Source organism: Pipistrellus kuhlii, unplaced genomic scaffold (genome assembly GCF_014108245.1).
Source record: "Pipistrellus kuhlii isolate mPipKuh1 unplaced genomic scaffold, mPipKuh1.p scaffold_m20_p_9, whole genome shotgun sequence".
Taxonomy (NCBI): domain Eukaryota; kingdom Metazoa; phylum Chordata; class Mammalia; order Chiroptera; family Vespertilionidae; genus Pipistrellus; species Pipistrellus kuhlii.
Window position 1 is genome coordinate 63,687,239 of NW_023425595.1, and position 14,044 is coordinate 63,701,282.

The 14,044-nt window shown below is 41.7% G+C and overlaps 1 protein-coding gene across 12 annotated transcripts in view; it reads right to left on the minus strand.

Annotated features, from left to right (window-relative positions):
- Positions 1–14,044, minus strand: part of USP28 (ubiquitin specific peptidase 28) — a 66,651-nt gene that overhangs the window by 7,043 nt on the left and 45,564 nt on the right. For 7 of the 12 annotated variants that reach the window (XM_036426842.2, XM_036426843.2, XM_045577461.1 and 4 more), the window contains 7 exons: positions 10,234–10,448; positions 9,439–9,509; positions 7,349–7,577; positions 4,388–4,582; positions 2,075–2,214; positions 1,726–1,911; positions 480–575 (listed from right to left, as the gene is read on the minus strand). In XM_036426842.2, the coding sequence (XP_036282735.1) occupies positions 480–575; positions 1,726–1,911; positions 2,075–2,214; positions 4,388–4,582; positions 7,349–7,577; positions 9,439–9,509; positions 10,234–10,448 (1,132 nt within the window). The remainder of the gene's footprint in view (positions 1–479; positions 576–1,725; positions 1,912–2,074; positions 2,215–4,387; positions 4,583–7,348; positions 7,578–9,438; positions 9,510–10,233; positions 10,449–14,044) is intronic. The other 5 variants (XM_036426847.2, XM_036426846.2, XM_036426850.2 and 2 more) reach the window with 3 other exon arrangements.

Genomic DNA, 14,044 nt, shown 5'->3' on the forward strand with positions numbered 1-14,044 from the left:
TATTCACAAGAGACAGTTTTTCATAAAGTTCTCAAAAAATATTTACTTTTAATTATTACAGGAATATCCTTGAGTCCCAAGAACCCAAATCTTAAAAATCCACATAAATGCAATTTATTCATGTACCTTAAATGTTATTCGAGTACCTTAAAAAGCATGGCCCACTTTCTCATGTTACAGCCCCTAAGTACAAAGGCAATGTCCCATTGGCTTTATGACTAGACATTCCCTAAGAACAACGGCCAGCCCTCCCGGCTGGGCGACAGACGGCGCTGCTCACCGCGGCCCGCGCTCGTGCCAGGAGAGGAGGCGCATCGGTACGGTGGGCAGCTTATTCGTTCGTTAGGCAGGAAAGAGAGGTTTACACTTCACTTCAATGAAAGACATTTTTAATCCTATCGTTTACCAACTGATAGTATTAGTGCCCCATTATTATGATACCTGTGGTATAAGGAGGAGAAATTGAAAAACGGAGATACCTTAATAAGCCCTGCTTCAGACCCATCTCGGTCAAAGGTCTGACGGGCTTTAGCTATGGCCAGGATGACCCCTTGCATGGCAGGGCTCAGCATCACCTACCACAAGAGGGCACAAACAGACAAAAAGGAGAGAGGAAAGGTTCAAAAGAAGAGCATGAGAGGACAGGCGAGCAGCATGCAGAAGAAAGCATGCCGTGTGCTCCTTGGTCAGCATCTACTGCAGGTCAAGTTCTGCACCCATTCCTATGCACACGGACAGCATTGCCTTCCACACAAGGTCAAGGCCCTCACACTTACCCTATGCACACGCACAGCCCATGCAAGCTATTTCTGTGCATTCTCTGTAATGCAAAGATGACTAACTATGTATGTCTAAAACTATGTTATGGCACTGCCCAAGAATCAAGTTGAGTTAGAGCTATCAGTGAGGAAGTGTCTGAGGTGAGAATTCCAATTTAGTTCTGTAGTTTGGGTGTATGTCCTGAACACACAAATATGTTAGACTTTTACTACTGTGTTTCCCCGAAAATAAGACATCCTCCAAAAATAAGACCTAGCACATGGAAAGATAAGACTTCTAGCGCAACTTTGGGAGAAAAATTAATATGAGACTGTCTTATTTTCGGGGAAACCGGGTAGGATGAGCAGGGCATTTAAAATAGCCTGGAAAGGAGGGGATATACAAATATGACTTTATAAAATGAAAACCTTCCAATAATTTAAAATTATATTTCTCATGGAAAAAACAAGTCTAAGGGGCAGGATGCATGGTAGTTTATGTGCAGTGACAACTGTAAGGAGCACCTCAACCACACGGGATTCTACAGCTTCTTCCTAAAGCTTTAGAATTAAAAACAACTCCAATTTACATTTGCTTGGCTCACTATACCTCTGAAAATTTCACACGTGGAGGAAAAACAATTAACTAATACTACTAAAGACAAACACTTATAAGGCAGTTTTTGTCCTAATGCCAAACAAAGGACTAAATTCTATCGTTCTGAGCCATCTAAACTCTGCAGTGGCCCCATAAATATACGCCTGGTAGATATATACGGGAGCAGTGCACAGTGGGAACAAAGCTATCTTGTTAAAAACAGTAACTAAGGTAAAACCAGACAGGCCTCGTGTCATTTGTTTCAATAAGAAAATGTTACCCATCGCCACACACCTTCAAGTACATGCAGTGACATGAGAAGGGGTCAGACTGACAACAAGCAGCTCAACCCTGCACTCGGCTCTGTACCTCCTCATCATATCCGTCTGCATCAGCTCTAACCAGAATCCTCCCCACACTGGGAATCTCGACTTCAGACACCTCAGAATGAGGAGGGGCAGCAGAGTCTGCATCGTGAGCCTCTGGGGGCTGCTCTGACTGCTCTGCAAAGTCTGTTTCCGGGGGCAGGGGTTTCTCGGGTTCAGCTTCCTTAAGCTGCGGCAGCAGAATGGAGAGAATGAGTAGAAAAAAATGGAGAAATAAAGAGGGACTGGTTAAATGCAGCAGAAACACAGAATCACAGAAATGCGAGAGAACTGTGGAAATCACTGCTGAAAACGCGACCCTCTTGGATCGGGGCTCCCTCAGTCATTCTCACCTCACTCAAGGCTGCTTCGACACCTTTCTCCTCATAAGCCTGTGCGGTGTTCGCAATGGCCTGGGCAGTCTGCTCCTTGACAATCACAGCATGCTCAGCTGACAAGCAGCGACCCCCATGGGCAGAGGCCCCTGAAGGCTCTGATAAAGAGATGGACACAGAAGTTAGCGTCTGATGATACGTAATGTCTGGAAGGCTCTGTAAAGGCAAGCAGGATGGACACAAAGTTGAATGTACAACCTTTCCAGCAAACCTTTAAAAAAATCTGTGCAAGCTTCCCCTAGAAACTGACCACAAGGAATGGCTACTTCAGCAAGACCACTGATGATCCTGTAAAATTTAATGTGCTCCTCCTGACTTGGTCAGATGCCTTTATGTCAAAGTTTCCTACAAACACATGTTAGAAAGATAAACTTTAAAAAAATAAAAATTATATATGTGTATGTGTGTGTGTGTGTATATATTGGTCGGCAGCTAAGTAATTGCGGGTTTCACACATATATGGCTTCAGTTGAATTTTTAGGTTTGCAGACGTAGTACAAATGTAAAACACATTTTGTTATTTGATAGTTGGCTATTCAGCTGTTAATCAGTAAAAAAAAGTTTTTTGATCTGTTTTGTAGTTTTCGTTTGGCGTTCGTTGAAAAATGGAAAATCAAAAGGAACATTTTCGTCATATTTTGCTTTTTTATTTCCGCAAAGGGAAAAACACATCGCAAGCTCATAAAAAGTTATGTGCTGTTTATGGTGACGAAGCCTTAAAAGAACGGCAGTGTCAAAATTGGTTTGCCAAATTTCGTTCTGGTGATTTTTCACTCAAAGATGAAAAACGCTCCGGTAGTCCAGTTGAAGTTGATGACGCCCTAATCAAAGCAATAATCAATTCGGACTGTCACAGTACAACACGTGAGATTGCAGAGAAGCTTCATGTATCACATACATGCATTGAAAATCACTTAAAACAACTTGGCTATGTTCAAAAACTCGATACATGGGTTCCTCACGAACTGAAAGAATCACAGTTAACGCAACGCATTAGCAGCTGCGATTTGCTAAAGAAACGTAATGAAAATGATCCATTTTTAAAACGACTGATAACTGGCGATGAAAAATGGGTTGTTTACAACAATATCAAGCGGAAAAGATCGTGGAGCAGGCCAGGTGAACCAACTCAAACAACATCAAAAGCTGATATTCATCAAAAGAAGGTTTTGTTATCAGTTTGGTGGGATTACAAAGGAATTGTCTACTTTGAACTCTTACCACCCAACCGAACGATCAATTCTGATGTCTACATTGAACAACTAACGAGATTAAACAATGCAGTTGAAGAAAAGCGGCCCGAATTGACAAATCGAAAAGGTGTTGTATTCCATCATGACAATGCAAGGCCACACACATCTTTGGTCACTCGGCAAAAATTAATGGAGCTTGGTTGGGATGTTTTGCCACATCCACCATATAGTCCTGACCTTGCACCATCTGATTACTTTTTGTTTCGATCTTTACAAAACTCCTTGAATGGTAAAAATTTCAATAATGATGATGATGTCAAATCGTACCTGATTCAGTTTTTTGCTAATAAAAAACAGAAGTTTTTTGAACGTGGGATTATGATGCTGCCTGAAAGATGGCAAAAGGTCATTGATCAAAATGGGCAATACATTACAGAATAAAGTTATTTAGTTCCATGAAAAAAATTGTCTTTGATTTTTAAAAAATCCGCAATTACTTAGTTGCCGACCCTATATCTATATCTATATATATCTATATATATATCTATATATATATATATGTTCTTGAGCTTTGACACATTTACATTTGCACACAGCATTACAATTAATACTGTTGCAAATTCTTTTTTTAAATAAATTTATAAGCATAACATTGGCTAATAACATTATAAAATTTTAGGTGTACAAAATTATAATTCAACAACTGTGTACTCTATTGCATGTTCCCCACTCAAAATCTAGTTTCCTTCCATTACCATGTATTTGACCTGGTGGAAGGTCACCTTTGGAGAATTGTTTTCATAAAATCCAACTAGTAATCCTACCATAATTCCTCTTACAACCTGGGAAATAAGCAAAACTAAACAGAGAAAAAGTATAGGCTTTCTGCTATTACTCCTACTCATCAGAAATCACGTCTGAACCACAAGTTATCCCATCACGTTGTGCAATACCAACTCCATCTGAAATGTACTGCAGTTGCACATGGGGGCACCACTCCATCGGGTGACGTGCACAGGGCTGGCTGAAGGAGGGCAATGTGAATGACACTATCTGGCACACTGCCCTTCTCAAATACCTGGTGGTATAGAGAAATCCTGAGATGTTGAGTTGGTACAAGATTCTATTTGAGGAATTTTGCAAGACTGCTCTTGTTCCCACTCATCTACTTCCTGTTCAAATCTCCAGTTATCTTCCTGAATGTAATGCTTAAGTTCAACAGATAAGGCTTCCAATTCTTCTAACATCAGATCTGATTCATTTGGGACTGCCTCTGAGAAAGAACAAAGATGGAGAAATCAAAAGGTCTTTCCTAATGAAAAATACATACACACATAATTCATCAGAAGTACTAATAATACAAGGCCAACAGTCAGAGCACATCAATAACAGAGTCTGGCATATTAGTAAGTAGGCACATATTGAATTATCTGTTAAATGAAGGAATGAATGAATGTAAGGATTTGGAATAGAGGCCAATCACTGATAAAATAGTAAGAATGGACCAAACATTTCCAGAAATTCAGAAAAATCATTAGATCCAATGGAAATTCCAAACAAGATAATTTTATCACTATAACCAATGCATCTATTATTGATAAGAATATCTATCGCAAGATGGTTAGAGATGAATTCCAATACATTTATGCTGTCTCGCGTTTCATGCAATTAAATGCTATCAGAAAGCAATTTGATATAATAGTTATATGGTCAATAATACCTGGGTCATTAAAAGCTATGATGAAAAATGGCAGGGTAGCCCTAGAAGGTTTGCTCAGTGATTAGAACATTGGCCCACAAACTGAAGGGTGGCAGGTTTGACTCCCGTCAAGAGCACATTCCTCAGGTGCAGGCTTGGTCCTGGGTGGGACGCATGCGGGAGGCAACCAATCTCTCACATCTATGTTTCTCTCTCCCCCTCTCCCTTCCACTCTCTCTGAAAACAATGGAAAAAATATTCTTGGATGAGGATTAACAAAAAAAAAAAAAAAAAAAAAAAAAAAAAGAGGCAGGATATCAAGGACATATTACATTTCATTTCTAAGCCTTTTTTGTTTTGACTAAAACAAAAACAAAAACCCTTAGAGAACAACACATCCACCTATTGGTTGCCATTAACTAGTCTTTTCACTAAGCAAATGATAGTTTCCACTTGTTTACTTCTAGAATGTAAAAACGAGCCATATGTGCAATACAGAGGCTCTTATTACCAATTGCCTGAGCCATATATGCCAAGGCTCCTATATACAACCGCAGTATAGTCATTTGTACAGTAAGTTCCACAAGCAGCTGTCCCTTGTTCGGAAAATATGGAATCATGAAGATCAATAACTGTGAGGTGCTCAATACTCTCCCTCTCCCCCAATCACACTAGCAAATCAGAAAGACAACCTGCTGCCTGGCCACAAAGCTGACGTGTGATCTTGCCTATGCAACACAGTCATGTGTACAGACTGAAATAAAAAGCCTCCTATGGTCTTAGCTGTGAAATGCTGGCCATAAGACCACTCAGAAAAGACATGACAAGCAGAGAGAATAATGTACATGGAAAACAGCACAGAATATGGAGTCAGAACTGGATTTGAATTGTGGGCCTGCCATTTATTTACTAAACAACTAAAGAACCTCGGCTGGAAAATGTGGGCAATAAGAATTCCTGCATTACCACCATTTGTCCACCAACCAGATCTGAAATATCATGGCTGACATGTACACATAAGGAACTATTTGACATTGAAATTGGGACTCAAAAGAACTGTTGGCCCAGAAAGGAACTCACTACAGACTGATTCATTTGCCTCTCAGCATAACCATTATGGCTTGTTGCAGTTTAGGTTCTTACAAGGGTATTGCTTGGATCACATGATCTCACACATCTAGAGGAAATAATGAACAACATAAACTGATGAAAACAGACCCAGGGAAAGAGAAGCAGCGGTCAGACTCTCAAACCTCAGAGGGAAAGTAAGGGAGGGTGGGGGTAAGGGGAAGAGATCAACCAAAGGACTTGTGTGCATGCATATGGGCCTAGCCAGTGGCCATGGACAACAGGGGGGAGGAGGCATATGTAGGGAGGGGTTTGGGATGGGAATGGGGGGATAAGAACAATTATGTGAGACCATAATCAATAAAATAAATAAATTAATAATAAAAAAAAAGAATTCCTATCCTGCCTACCTTCCTTTTAGAGTTATAAATTATTAGAGAAATAAAAATTGAAAGCATGCAGTAAGGAATAAAGCACCAATATAAACTCTAAGCATGACTGCTCTTAGCATCAATGTGGATGCATCAAAGTTTCTAACTCTTTCCCCTCTCTCTAAAATCAATAAAAACATTCTTAAAATGTATACAAAATGTTACTAAAAAAGGAAAAAACTAGAGAAAACTTAAAAGTCTATCAGTGGGAGGCTGGTTTAATAAATTATATATATTCATGCAAAGGAATGATTATGGGGTTAAAAAGAAAGAGCACTGGTCAGGTGACTCAGTTAGAACAGCATCCTGGATGCCAAAAAAGGTTGCAGGTTTGATTCCCGGTGAGGGCACATATCCAGGTTGCGGGTACGTAACAGGAATTAATGTTTCTCCCTCTCTCCAAAAAAAAAAAAAAATAAAAAATAAAATAAAATAAAATAAAATATATTCTTAGGTGAGGATTAAAATAAAATAATGAGTCAATTTTATTTATGAAAACATAGAGGTTACTAAGATACACAATAAAAGGATGCAAAACAGAAAGAAAAATATCCCATTTGGGGAAAAACAGGATGGAGGAGATGTCAATAGTAAATGTAGTAGCTGCAAAAGCAGTTTCTGAACACAGCATAAGAAACCTGACAATGGACTCAAGGGTAGAAGCCAGAGAGCAAACTGATTTTTCCTCTTTATTCTCTTTTGTAATGTTTGTATTTATAAAAATGCATTATTACTTCATGATAAATTCTAGGTTAAAATTATTTTAAACTATGAAGAATGTTCCCCCTTCCCTGAGCAGTAGAGATTTCCCCATTTCTGGCTCCTGTGAAGATATTTTTACCTGCATTGAAGTTGGGTAGCTTATCGTTAATGTACATCAGACAGTAAGCACTGACATTTCTCAGGCCTCCGTAGGAATCTCTTTCAAGTTCTTCCCAGGAAGATTCGGTCACAGAGATGTCATTGTACTTGAGCCAGACCTGCCGGGGCTGGTTGTAGATATAGGCCCAGTAGTGTCCAGCATTTGCCTGCCCTTCATGAACGAGCACTGCATGCAGGCGATAAGGCACCTACAAACCAGAAAGCACATTTCTGAGTGAGATGCAGTAATTGGACAAAGCTTAGGTTACTAAAATCCAAGATTATTCCCAATTATCAGTCGTTAGAAAGGTATACATGTTTGTTCACATTGAGACATCTTGGTGATTCAAGATGAACTAACAAAAACACAGCCTTGGAATCTATCAATTACATGTTTCAGTTATCAAATCTTTAAAACCAGACAACTGTGCTAGATAACCTCCTCTGAGACCTCATTTAACTCTAAACTCTTATGATTATAGATCTAAAACCTAAGATTACCCAGACCTATTTATTCCCCAATTCCAAACACAGTTTTTCATATATATATATATATATATATATATATATATATATATATATATAATTTTTTTTTTAATTTTATACAGAGAGGAAGGGAGAGAGATAGAGAGTTAGAAACATCGATGAGAGAGAGTCATCGATCAGCTGCCTCTTGCACACCCACTACTGGGGATATGCCCGCAACCAAGGTACATGCCCTCGACCAGAATCGAACCCGGGACCCTTCAATCCCCAAGCCGACGCTCTATCCATTGAGCCAAACCGGTCCCGGCCAAACACAGTTTTTCTAAAAATAGAATCACCCTGACCATTATGCTGAGAAAAAGCTTTGGGACCTACAGCTAGTTTAGCAGCCATCTTGTTCTCTGTCTATTGTCTTTGGCACCCACATTTAGGTTAGCATATTTCATTATGAATCATGGCCCCTATATTTCCTCTTGAAACTGTTCACCTATCTGAACAGTTGTTAGTTTCCACACCTGAAAGGCATTTCTTTTCACAATATGCAGAACATAAAGCAATGCTTAAGTGCCAAGTAAATACTGATGGGAAAAAGTGAAGTGGGCCACAGACTCAAGTTAAACTTACATTTAATCAGTACCTTGACATGTTTTTTACTGGTGGAGAAATTTTTGAAATAATACAAAAAAGAAAATGGGGAAAAAACAAGATTTACATGACGCATTCCAGCCATGCAACAGAACCACATCTCCATGCAACCCTGGAGACAGCTCCTCTCCGGCCACTGGCCCAGAAACCGCTAAGAGGCCATGCCCCTGACTGGAACCTCTCTCCCCTCCATGCCCAGAATGTCATTCTCAACAAAAAATTATGTGGACAATGAGAACTGCCCACCTACCTCCTTTTTAGGGTCATTGCAGGTAAACAAAGGACCCCAGTACTGTGAAAAGGACAAGTAATGGGTCCCTAGATCAGGTTAAATTACTTAAATTACTATGGCATGACAACTTTTTTTATTTTTTTTTATTTTTATTGATTTCAGAGAGGAAGAGAGAGGAAGGGTTGGGGGGAAGAGAGAGAGACAGAGAGGGGGGAGGGGAAGGGGGAGAGAGGGAGGGAGAGAAGAAGAGAGGGAGAGAGGGAGACATCAATAATGAGAGAGAATCATTGATTGGCTGCCTCCTGCACACCCCCTACTGGGGATTGAGCCTGCAACCCAGGCATATGGGTTGGAATCGAACCTGGGACCTTTCAGTCCGCAGGCCAACTCTCTATCCACTGAGCCAAGCTGCCTAGGGCGGCGTAACAACTTTTATTAATATCTGACAGCAAACTTTTCTAATGTATCAAAAAGCAACATATAGCAGAATCAAAACAAATATATTTTGAGTTCTACTAGTGGCAGAAGATACATTACTTTTTTTTAGCCTAAAATAAAAATAACAGAACACTACCAATTTCTTTCCTAAGTTTATTCCTTTATCTCAGGAGGTTCTCATTGAGTTTCAAAGAAAGCCATCCAGTTTCCTTTCTGTCAATTAGCACCACTAGAACATGCTTGACTACTTTCCCATCAATTCATTCTACCTGGCGAAGGAGAGGATCACAGTACATCTGCTCGATAGTCTGGGTAGTGCTTGCAATACAGTTCTTTAAATCTGTTAAAAGAGAAGACAGTTAAGATGATTTCACTCCACATCACAGAGGCTGCTTCAACTCAGTAATGGGCACTGCTTGTCTGTGCCAGGGTTCCGATGACTTCAAGTTCACTTGATAAGCCACGAAGGAAGACAGTCTTAAGGAAACTAGTGCATCAGTTTATGAAATTGTGAGTTTAATATAATTACAGTAAGATTTTAAAATCGTCTCTTATAATTGGAACCAATATTTCTTAAAGAAGAAACAGCCTACTTAGAGGAAGACCTTAGAGTACTAAGACCTGAAAGAAGGTGGCAGAACAAGAGAGATCTAAATTTCTGTAAATAAGAACCTGGAAGGAATCTGAATTTTTACTTTTATTTTTTGCTCCCCAGATAAAAAGAGAAAGTAAAGGGAAGGAAAGTCTAAGCAACATGACCAGGAGGCCAGACAGAAAAATCCCAACCAAAGAGGACATGAGCAAGTGAGCTCCCAGGAAGCCCAGAAATGTTGGGGGAATCTAGCAGGGTCTTTCCACGGTGATATAATGGAAGTGTGTGATCCAATCTCACAGGGAATGAAAGGACGGTCACAATCCCCAAGCCAAAATTTAAGCATATATGGCAAAATTCAATAGCATCTAAGGCAACAGCAGCAAGTGTACCCACGGTGCCAAACTTCAAAACACTCAAACGGACAGAGAAGGCGAAGAATAGCTGTCTGACAAGTTTTAGAAGAGCCAACCTTGTATATCCTGTTCAATTTCCCTCCTCCACCTTTGGAGACAGGTCTTCACGAAGTTGATTTCCTCCTGGGTGTCTGCTCGGGGAGCCGGGTGTGCAGGCATTGACACAGGAGACTGGGAAGATGCCATTGGAGTAGTCACTGTCGTAGACTCGTGTGGACCGTCTTCAGAAAAGGTGCTTCCAACGTCCTGAGAAGAGCTTTCTTCACTTGTGCTGAAAGAAGACACATCGTGCTCAGATGGTAACTTCCAAAACATGCCTTGAAAGCAAGCTGCTATGTGGAAAAGCACCAATGTAAGTTGGTGAGTATTCACTCTGCACAGTGTAAATCTTTCCTGTACAGATATTGTCTCATTTAACACAATATGCTTATGAGACAGATATATTTACTATACAGATACTATCCCTATTAAACAATTACAAACCTAAGTTTTTTGGAAAATAAAGCAACTTGCCCAAGTTTGCTCAACTAGTAAGCGATGGAGAGCTATAAAGCCCAGACCTGCCTGAGTCTATGGCTCATGCTCTCTCACCTCTTGTTATACTGCATTCGCATGAAGAAGAGAGAGAGCACGGAGAAGGAAAGACTGAGCCTGGAAGAATTAAGGAATCAACTATAGAGTTCCCAAGATTAAATCAATTAAAGTGGGATGGATAGACAAACCCAGAAACACAATATACAGAGCAAAAAAAAAATGAAATACCAGCTGAACATCCAAGTCACAGGAATACAAACTAGGTAACACACTAGAGAAGAACGGGAGCTGGACTCACAAACAGACAATCCAGCTCTACCACTCTTTAGCTAAATACCAGGTAAGCAGTCTAATACTCAGCTCTAAATGTAAATTTTAACTTCTTTACACCAGTACCCTGACCAGCTGAGAATAAAGTATGTAAAGTAAATGTTAATATATCTACTAATTAATGTCAAACAAACTACACACAAACCAGCAGGAATATAAACTAAGCTTCTAAATTGTACTTAGGTTTTTACTTCACATCAAAACTGAAGAACATAAACTTCCTGTGACTTTGACTTAAAGAAACCCTCACTCTCTACTCTTCTCACCTGCTCTCTCTCACAAACAAAATAATGGAGAAAATCTCTTCCCCAAGGACCCATATATATATGGGAAAATATTCCAAGATAAGCAAGACAGCAGATATCTCAATCTCAGAAGGGAGCACACCCACAGAGTAACTTTAAAATCTAATACACATAGCCCTAGCTGGCTTGGCTCAGTGGATGGAGCGTTGGCCTGTGGACTGGAGGGTCGGGTTCGATTCTGGTCAAGGGCACATGCCCAGGTTGTGGGCTCGATCCCCAGTGGGGGGTATGCAGGAGGCAGTCAATCGGTGATTCTCCCTCATCATTGATGTTTCTATCTCTCTATCCCTCTCACTTCCTCTTTGAAATCCATAAAAATATATCTTAAAAATTAATAATAAAATCTAATCGCACAGTAGGCAGTATTACTGTGCGCACAGTAGGCAGTATTACTGTGTTTAAATAGACTGCCCAACTGCTTTTTGAAATTTAAAACAATTATTTAATAAAGAGCATGAAACCATTCCAGAAAACATCAAACACACAAGTAGAGTATAAAAGGTAAAAGACTCCTCCATCCCCTGACTCGTGCCACCCTGAGAGATGCTCACTTCTATGCATACAAGGATGAATAATCTATATAGAGAGGTAACATGCAAATTGTCCGGGACGCCATAACGTCACGACCACTCAGGAGGAGGATGTGTGTGCAGGTGGGTGGAAGGGGACTGTGTGCATGGTGAGGCAAGCCATGGATGGCACAGCCCGCAGAGAACAGGGCCTGCCTGCCACAGCACACTGGCAGTTTGGCCTCTGCGTGAGAGCTGCAGAGGAAACACCTTTTCTGATCGCTCATTAGCTCACTGGCTAAGCTCCCCATTCACCACTCGCAGTGTTCTTGGTAACTTGGGTAATGAGAATCTAAGAAGGTGATCTAGGGTTTTTCCACTTCATTCCTGGAGGAAAAAAGGTCTGCTGCTGGATGGCTAAGAAATGTCCTATCCTGCCCTAGCTGGTTTGCCTCAGTGGATAGAGCCTTGGCCTACCAACCACAAGGTCCGGGTTAGATTCTGGTCAAGGACATGTACCTAGATTGCAGGCTCCTCCCTGGCTGGTACCCAAGTCAGGGCTCATGCAGGAGGCAACCAATCAAAGTGTCCCTCTCACACTGATGTTCTGTCTTTCCCTCTCTTTTATACTCTCTAAAAATCAATGGAAAAATATCCTCAGGTGAGAATTAAAAAAAAAAAATAGAGCCGAAACTGGTTTGGCTCAATGGATAGAGTGTCGGCTTGGGAACTGAAAGGTCCCAGGTTCGATTCTGGTCAAGGGTATGTACCTTGGTTGCGGGCGTATCTCCAGTAGGGGGTGTGCAAGAGGCAGCTGATCGATGACTCTCTCTCATCGATGTTTCTAACTCTCTATCTCTCTCCCTTCCTCTCTGTACAAAATAAAATATATTTAAAAAAAAAATAGAAATGTCATATCCTATGAAAGAGACATCTTGAAAATGCCTAAAGAAAGTGGCCTTTTTTTTTTTTTTTTTTGGTTAAGAGACTGGAATCTGTGTTGATGAAAACACCCTGGCGGCAGCAGCAGCAGGGTAATGGGGGCGGTGCCTTCCCCTATCAACCAGGTCGCCTCCTGCAGAGGGAGGCCAGACTGTGGCTTAGGCCTGTTCCCTGTGGGGAGTGGGCCTAAGCCATCAGTAGGACATCCCGAGACATCCATTGGAGAGGGTGCAGGTCGGGCTGAGGGACCACCCCTCCCCCCCATCTCATGAATGAATTTTGTACACCAGGCCTTTAGTTATTAATATGGCGGGGGGGGGGGGGGAGTTGGGGGAAATAGGTGAGATTTTTAAACATAAAAACCTTTTACCAGAAGGTCACGGGTCAAGTGGAGCCCCCCACCCCCGACTGCTCCCCTTGCAGGTGCATGAGGTTCTCCTGGGGAGTTGCTGCATGAGTGGAAATGCTCTGTGGTGGGGAATGGACTGGACCCTGGGCTGCCGCCCAGGCATCAAGCAGCATCTACTAGGCTCCGTGAAGGTATTGCAGCAGCAGTACGTGTCCTGGGACACCATGTTCACCAGCAACGAGATGCCAACACCACATGCAGCACCCTGGAGGCATGGTTATCCACGGCTTGCACGCCAAGCACTTTTGAACTGAAGCCAGTGTGTGAGTCAGTGCCAACCAGAAGCCTCTGTCTCAGCCTGTCTTCTGGCCCTCCTAAAAACTGCCATCCACAGACACAGCATCTCAGAACTAGAGCAGGGATGTGGACAGCTGCCAGGCCTGGCTGCAGCCAGCCCTCAACAATGACCTGATAGAGTGATACCTGCAAGTGTGAATGCTACCAGCCCCCCACTCTGCCTGGAAACCCCAAGTTCCTCAGCTTCCTGCAGGGACTAACACCTTTACCTTACAAGTCCACAACCTTAAAGAAGGGGACGCTCACCCACTCTTGAAGGTTGACCCTGTCACCACCTCTGGTATAGAGGAAGGAGTCTCTGGATTCCATTTCCCTTTCCTCAGGCTCAGAGGACATGGAAGGCCAGCACTTAGGCCATAAGATCCAATGGAATAGACAGCTCACTGCCCTCCTTCCTCAGCCTGGACACACCAGTTCCTCCCAACTATCCTTCAGCCTAGACTCCGACAGCTGCTTACTCAAGGAAATGGCTCCACGAGCCCAAATCCTTCTGAGGAACCCATGTCCTACGACTCAGACCTGGGAACAGCAAATGCTGATG